Below are 8288 nucleotides of genomic sequence, written 5' to 3' on the forward strand. Positions count from 1 at the left end.
TTTTGTCTTCTCATACTTGCAATACTAGGACCATGGAATAGATACGGCTTCGCCTTGCTTCCAATTTTGCCCAGTGGCCAATCACAGTATCCAGTGAAAAATTCCCCTGCAGCCCAAAAAGCATTGTCTAAATAGACCACCAATATAAAAGATTCATATTCAGTGCTGTTTCTATGTCTTCTACACTTTTTCTTAACTTTGTGCCTGGGACCTGTTACCTTAAGTCTTGGTCTTTTAGCATGATGTCATGTATGTAGCCATCAAGGGCGTATTTTAAACTCCTTTCCAAGATTAACGTTTTAAAGTGAGTCAACTTGAAATTTTATAAAGTCAGTCAGAGACAGCCTTTTTAACCAACCCATGAAGCCTCCTTAGTAATCTGTTGTTGTTGTTGTTGTTGGGAAACTTTTTGTTTTAGCTGGCAAAATCAGTAGTCATTGGCCAGAAATGTGAACCCTTGTTTTGTCTGAAATCCAGCACCCATTGTTTCAGAAATTAAGATCTTCCACTGTTGTCATTATAAATTGCACATATGGTGTGCACGAATGTAAGGCACAGCTACAGTAAATATAGAAAAAATATGCTGCTGATGCATCTGCTGACTCTTCCATCTCAGGTGTAACTGGACCGGTCACACCCTGCAGTCTGGCATCTGCAGCTTCTTCTCCCGGCGCAGGGGCAGAGCTGAACAGGCCACATCCCTCAGCAGTTCCCGCCCCAGTGCTTACAGAGACCAAGTGACGCCAGGTCCCGCGGGGAACCAGCTGGGAGGCCACAGCGCTGTGAGGCAGAGAGACAGAGGACGACAGGCGAGAAAGAGGACCCCCCCTCTTCTTCTTTCCTCCCTCTCCTCACTGCATTTCCACTTGGATGTTCCCCCCAGCCAGTTCCCCGCCCTGCTCTCGGGAGAGCAGAGGACTTTACCGCCACCCCACCGATTCAAGCCACGCAGCGCCATACTGTACGACCACCACCCACCCACCAGGACGCCGCATAGTATTCCTCCTGCAACAGCAACAGCACGGCCACTGACTCATTGAGGATGTTTGTATGGTCGGCTGTAGTTGGTTGCCATTTAATGATAAAGGAGTGTCAACTGCTGTGAGCTTGATCAGTAATTGGTGGTTCATGGTGGGGCCGATGGTATCGTATTATTCAATGTCAGTCAACATCAACTTCCCTCTTGAATCTGGTCTTTCCTGCGTCACTTTATTTAGCTTTTTCCAAATTAGGTTTGACTGTTGGCAACTGGATTGTTTGATTCTTTTATTATTGCTGTTAATTTTAAAGCTGGTATGTGTAACTTTTAAAAGAAAGCATGTCATTGTCAAATTGATAGTGCTACTTTGGTATAATTACTGTAATAAAATAAGACCATGGTTAAGACAATTGGTCGCCTCTACCTCACGCTAATTTATAGCTATTTATTGTGCATTGTAAAGCATTTCTCTACATTAAGACCCCATTTCCCACAACAGCTTGTTTCTTCTTGTTTCCATCATCACCAAAATCTGATTGGCTTTGACTTGGTTTGCTCTGGAAGAACAGCACTCTCTTCCTGTTACGTGCCATAAAGAAGTCTGACAGATTTACATCCAAATTCAGAGTAGAGGCTGATAGGCCATCTTACTGAGGACCTGATGTGTTTACACTAATTTTACTAATGTAGCAAACTAATGTGACAATGATTTATTCATGTTAAACGCTACATATAGCACCTTTAAGACATTTTATATGTCCATATGGGTTCTTTTGTGTTTGTTTGTGCTTTATGAAGTGCTTTAAAAGTACCACATGACTGTTGAGATGTGGAAACATGAGTAAGCGCTTTATGTATTTTGCACAGAGAGGGTCAGATATGTTCTCAGACACAGATTAGCCACCATCCACTTATGTTTATCAGAGAGTAGAGATTGTAAACCTTTATATAAAAAAACAAAGAGTGGATGTCAGAGCATTGTACAACTTGGTTATTGCCTGAAAGATTCTGATTTGTTTGTTATTTTCTTACTTTATGAGACTTTTATAACAATCAACCTTTAAGGGACACACCTACAGGTTACTATGAAACATGCAGCAGGTTCAGGATAGCATAGAGGCATATAGTGGAAAACTGCCTCCAGTTGAGAATAGATGATAGCTTGATATTTGATAGCTTTGATTTCCCAAACTAAGGGGCCGCAAACAGCGCAGTACAGTTTCAAGATTACATAACGTCCCTGAGATATTTAACTGCCCCCCACATGGGTCCTCAGAGTATGTGGCCCGTGTGGAGACAAAATCCAAGATGGAGAAGCTGTCCTGCTGCTGTTCCCTCCCCCTCTAAAGAAGCCATGATCTCACTTTTTTGCATTGTCAAGCTGCACCCAGTTGAGAAGTGCTCAGGGAAAACTGCAGCTCCACTGTGAGCTGGCGAAAACCGATGTCCTGGTTTAGGTTTTTCTGTCAGTGTTTTTGGTCCAGGGGTTGTGGCATTGCAGTAAATGATCCAGGGCTTATGATGTTAGCTGTGTCCTCATTGTAGTGTTGTAGTGACTCGTGACTTGAATATTGGAAGACTCAGACTTGGGCTCCAAGTTGTTTTGGACTTATGCAGCATGCACAACTTGTTCCACTATACTGTTTTATTAACACAATCCCCAACCCCCAAACAGAGTAGCGGAGCTCTTTTCTTGACGGAATTGGATGGGTAATAATGGAGTATTAGTAGGTTAGTCCTTGCTGTATCTAGTGATCCCTGCCTTCATGACAGTGGACAGTCATTGTGTCCAACAATTTGAAAGCGATGATTGTGTTTAGTGATGATTAGTGATTAGTAGAATGGCTTAACAATGGCTAATGTCAACTATTGATTTGATTACGAGCAGCAAAGCCAAAATATTTTGTTAACAACAAGGCTCTCATTGTCCACTTCGTTCTGAGGGTTTGGTTTTTAACAGCTCAGTTTTGGTCAATTTCAAGTCTTTTAAAAGATTTCATTTCAAAACAGATGGGATGACTGAAGTCCACAGCTTGGAGCTCCTTTTCAACTCATAATTTAACTTTAAAATGACAGACTGACTTTGTTTTGATTTGTGCTTGATGGAACTCAGACTCTGACTTGACTACAGGAGCTTAGATTGTGCCACTGGTTGTAATGGCCTTTTAGACGTAGCTCAGAGAGCAGAACTGTACAACGGCGGGTGCTCACTCACACATATCAGATTGTCATGTCTTTATCAGATGCAATTCTACTCATCCCTTTATTGTGAATTGTAGCCAAAGACTAGTGCTAGCTACAAAGACAATTTGGTTCTTTTTGAATTAGAACTAGTCAGATGTGAAGCAGTTCGAGACACAAGTGGACTAAAACTAAGGGCTGAACTCCAGCTGCAAATTAATCTGGAGAGAAATGTATTGACCTTTGATCCCTTCCTAATCTGTTGGCATTTATCCTGTTTTATTATCTGCACAGAATGTTGCTGAAAAGTATGTGCAAATTATTCATAGTTTGTGTTTTTTTTCTGTATGGCATTTCAGAAGAGTGTGAGACCACAGCTGGATGAAAGTCAACGGTAAAAATGTCAGTAAATCAACACATACCCAAGCTTTCTGGAATTCACTTTTGGCTCTATGTGTCGTTTGTGTTTATTAAGCTCCACCTATTTGGACTGAAGTTGACTAAAACAAACCATGATGAGACATTTGTGAGTGCTATTCAGTCCAAATCAGTCATGTTCTTCGAGAGCTGCATCTCTTGCAAGCTCTGCAAGGACAATTCCAGTTTGGATTTTCTGCTCTATCCCGCTGTTTCTTAACCAACAATGTTTCAGTCCCCCTCAATACTTTGCGTCCTTCCTAACCTATCTTTAGCGCTTAGCCCCAAGCCCATTTGCTCCTACTGTGGAGACATAAATCTTAAACCATAAGTTTCAAATATATAGTTGGAATTCTTTGAAAGGCTAAAACAGCTGGGCACTGTAGTTCTTAGTAAACGTAAAGTAAAAACTGCACTTGTTGGGGACTATTTTCAGCGATGGATTAATACATTCATCATTGGTTTTGCTTGGGATTTGTTCACAGAATGAAAAAAGTAGAAAGCCTGACTTACCCTTTAAGTAGATTTGTTGCCATTTTTCAGTAAAAAAGTAAATATTTTAAGCAAATTCTGTTACAGCCAGAAAAGAAGATGCTTAAAAGTTACTTTGAATATAGAGTAATTGCTGGAACCATCTTTCCCACAGATTTAAGATTGACCTGCTCAGGGGTTAGGGAGTGAGTGAGCATGAGAAGTTTTGGCAAAACTGATTTGTAATTTCTTTCTGTGTTAAATGAATGTAAAAACAACACTAACACACAGCCACATTAAGGGATAGAACATTCTTTCAAAAACAAATCATTCATATGTATGGTCTCCAAACAGACACACACACCGGATCTGCTGCATTGTTGTTCAAGCACTCAAGGCATAGTGTATTGCCTGAAAACATGGCAGTTACTTTATGCACATTGACCTTACAACTAATCCAGTCACAATATAGTTTTAGTTTAGTCGTTTTGGTAGTTAGAGGTTTAAGAAAAGGCCTGTTAGCCTGAAATATTTTGTTATTTTAAATGTGCAATCATAGGGAAAGCTACACCTATGTGGCTCCTACTGCATGACAGGTCACCTTGCAGAAATCTAAATTAATTCTGACTTTTTTACAGCGGGGACTTGTGTTGCCTTTTTCTCTACTAACCACACTCTATACTCATTCCATGTAATTATCCATGTGTTACTGATGGGAAGTTTCAATCATGTAAGGGCTTTATTCCTATGACCACCTTAACCTATTTATTCACTGTAACCATGTATACATACCCATTGATTGCTATGCATTTTTTAAATGTGCCGTCAATGCTTTTTTCTTGGAAGAGGGATCAGGACAGAAAGGAAACAACATCAGCACCTATAGTTAGAAAAAAGAAGGTAGATGTTTTAGTTTTGGGAATAAATATGTGCAAGGCACTGAATCCTTGGAACCATAGAAATTTTCTATCACTTAACTGTTGATTATGATTATTATTGTTGAATGAGCTACATTGTAAAAGTGGTGTACCAGGTTATTCTCTGGCACAAAAGGTGGTGATGAATCGTCAGCCAAGACTGTAAGAATATGTTTAATTAAATGTGAAGTCGTCCACTTAAGTCTGGACGTTTGTGTTTACGAATGCATCATGAGGCAGGCAGAGGGTTCAAGTTAATGCTGCTCAGTAGTTTTATGTCTGCTGTAAAAAAAAAAAAAAAAAAAAAAAAAAGTTTGAATTGATCGTTCCATGTTAAAGATGCTACTGTAAATATATTGTGAATATGAATGATCATTTTCAAGATAATATTTACAAATGTTTTGCTGTTCAGGCATGTAAGAGTGAATGAGTGTGTGTCGAGGGAAGTTGATTGTATTCTCTATGGAATGTTTAATGTAAAAAAAAAGAAAAAAAAAAAGAAAAGCTACAATCCCCTTTACTCCCTACTGCAATTTGCTTTTGCATCCTGTCCAGTACTGTGTGACTGCCACTTGCAGAACTACATAGTGCAGTTTAATGCCGTCAGTGTTCCACCTCCACTTCAGTTTCAGTCCAGCTAAAACTGAAAGCATCATTTACTGAACTCAGGCTTACGTTTTTGCCATTACAAAGGAAGAAATCCAAAGCTGTGACCGACTCAGAAACACACTGTTCAGGACAAGGGGCGGCTACGACCCGCTCTGGTCCACTTTTTCCCCTTTGACCTTTTTTTAACAAAGTGCGTCATCACAAAAGATGAAAACACAAGCATGTCCAAAAAAGTGCTACAAGAAGTCAACTTCACCATGTTCGCATAATCTTATATGCCCTTGTATGATGTTAGTATCTCTGTATTACTGTATGTAAAGACGTACACAGGTTGAGATGCCTGCGTTCAAAAAAAGACGAGTTTACTCAGCAGATTAGAGTTTCAGTTCTACAAACAGTTTCAAGAGGCAGAAATCATACCTGGTTCCAAGATGGTTCCCCATTCAATCAAAGTTACTCTAATGCTGTTATTAGTGTGACTTTCCGCTGATTCCCTGCCTACAACAATGATATGGCATGAAAATTATTTACTGTTATGGCTGAAGACTTTCTCATTTTTATGTGGCATAAATTGTGATAATACAAAAAGTATCTAATGGGTGTTTGTGGCATTTGTTTTAAAGGTGTTTTTGCAACAAATTGTCTATGAGTTGGTTGTCTCAAGGCCAGTGTTCAACAAGTTATCTGCAATTCTGAGCCGCTGAGCCAAAAGCCTAAATTGCTTCACAGCTAGCGCTTGTCCGGGGGTAATGGCCAAACATGGCAAAAACGTCGGTAAAAAATAAAATCAGAAATATAAATACAAAGGACCTTTGTTTTTTCATTCACTCATAACATTAGCTTACTTAGTTAGCAATAGCTCTGTATGGCTAGATGGAAATTCAGTTAGGCTAAGTAGCTATAGACCCTTGTATAGCTAAATTCTAGGGTATTTTGTCTTGACTGTTTTATTTCCATAAAGGTAAAGGCCTACCCTGTTGCTAACTACTTCCAGGGAAGTCAAGTACATGTAGCTATTGGGTATTTATTTTAGTTAGTTAGTTAGTGGTGTATTTCATGCTTCATTTTAAAGAAGAATTTGCTGTGTTGGCTAAGCTCTGTGACTGACAGTGTATGCAAGACTTCTTTTAACTACACAAGGAAGCACGTTTACTTATATGTCAGTGTTTCTGTATGAATTATTGCCAAATGCGTTAGTCACAATATTAGCATTGTCTCTTATGGACTGAAAGAATTGCGGGATTTTAGTTAGCATCAGTAAATCTAATGCAAAGCTACTAGGCTAGCAGCTGTGCTTCCCTCTAGCCAAATGGTAAAAATGGTCCTTTTCCTCTGTCCATAAGATCTAACTCAACTAATGAGAGCCGCTCTGCCTCTAAGAATTGTTTGTAGGGCTTAAACTTTGTACAAGCTGCTCTTTGGGACCTGGTGTCTCCCTGTGGGTGTCCTCGTCCGGAGCCTGCTGTTAGCCGGCTATGTTGTATTTACTCTGCATGTGACCACAGCAAACTCCCATCCTGTGCACCGTTGTCGCGCCGACAACACCCTCATGCCTGAGAGCGGACACTGCCTGCCGCACTTATTGTGCTGTGATGATGATGATGATGACTTTCTGTTAATGGGGCTTGTATATCAGATGCCTTCGACAATCATGTGTACATATCAGAGTTACCATGAAGACAGGCCAGAGCAACTGATTGTGTTTCGTTTCTCCTGGAATAAATCCTGAATGATCATAATATAACCTTTTACCCTTTTACCCATTATTTTTTGGTGTGTGTGTGTGTGTGACAAAATAGGATAAGGCTGGCATGTTCTTACTACTCAATCTCAGAATAAGGACTATATTTCCTGCTAATGTAAACCCATGTGTGTCTCTTTGTGTGTTTGTACTCTGTATTTCAACACACCCCAGAGTCCATGCATGCGGATATAAAGCAGACACTAGACACTCTTTACTACTTTGCCCAACATTTATATGCTGAACAGCAGATGTTTAGCAGGCAGAAGACAGATGTTGCAAACACAGGAGGTTGGGATACATTATTATAGTTAAAGCTTAAAAAACATATTGTCCACAGATGTTACTTCCTCATATGATGTTATGTTCAGCCTGAAAGGAGTCTCCTTGGGTCTACCCTCTAGTATCCACACTGCCTGATTATGCCGTTGCAACAAAGGGTTCAGTTAGAGTTCAGATAAAACATGTTTACAGTCTTTAAAAAAAAAAACTTGAGACCCCTCATTTTTGTCTGTGTTTTTCTGTCAAAGCTCTTTACAAACTTATTTGAGTCTTCACAGCTGCCCAGCACCAATGTGAATGATTCATTCAAGTATTGATAAGGCTAACCTGTAATAGTGATAGTTACATACATCTAGTGATGCACTTGGACACATCATCAGTGATAGTACCTGGGGTCATCGGGGTGTTTCAGGTCTTTCAGCCTCAGACACCCTCAGTGATTAGTTCCCAGCCTGTGTCCAAGAGACATCAGTTCAGAAACAGCCAGCTTGTGTGTCCCTCAACTGGGGCGACTAGATTTCCCATGTAGTACAGCCTCACAGCACTGAATTGCTGTAGACTCTTTGTCTTGTTCTTTCTATACATTAACACCATGCTAATTGGCTTTCGCTCAACTTCAGAATTGCTTCTCATTGAAGTGGAAACAGACTCCAGCCGATAAGGAGTAACTTAATTTTGCACTTTAGTAAAT

At 40.0% G+C, this 8288-nt stretch overlaps 1 protein-coding gene across 1 annotated transcript in view; it reads left to right on the top strand.

Annotated features, from left to right (window-relative positions):
• The window catches only part of camk1da (calcium/calmodulin-dependent protein kinase 1Da), a 79216-nt gene extending 71900 nt beyond the window's left edge, over positions 1-7316 (top strand). Inside the window, exon 11 of the mRNA XM_046072730.1 lies at positions 617-7316. Within this exon, the coding sequence (XP_045928686.1) occupies positions 617-741 (125 nt within the window). The 3' untranslated portion in view covers positions 742-7316. The remainder of the gene's footprint in view (positions 1-616) is intronic.
• The last annotated feature ends 972 nt before the right edge of the window (positions 7317-8288 follow it).

This window comes from Micropterus dolomieu, linkage group LG16 (genome assembly GCF_021292245.1).
Source record: "Micropterus dolomieu isolate WLL.071019.BEF.003 ecotype Adirondacks linkage group LG16, ASM2129224v1, whole genome shotgun sequence".
Taxonomy (NCBI): Eukaryota; Metazoa; Chordata; class Actinopteri; order Centrarchiformes; family Centrarchidae; genus Micropterus; species Micropterus dolomieu.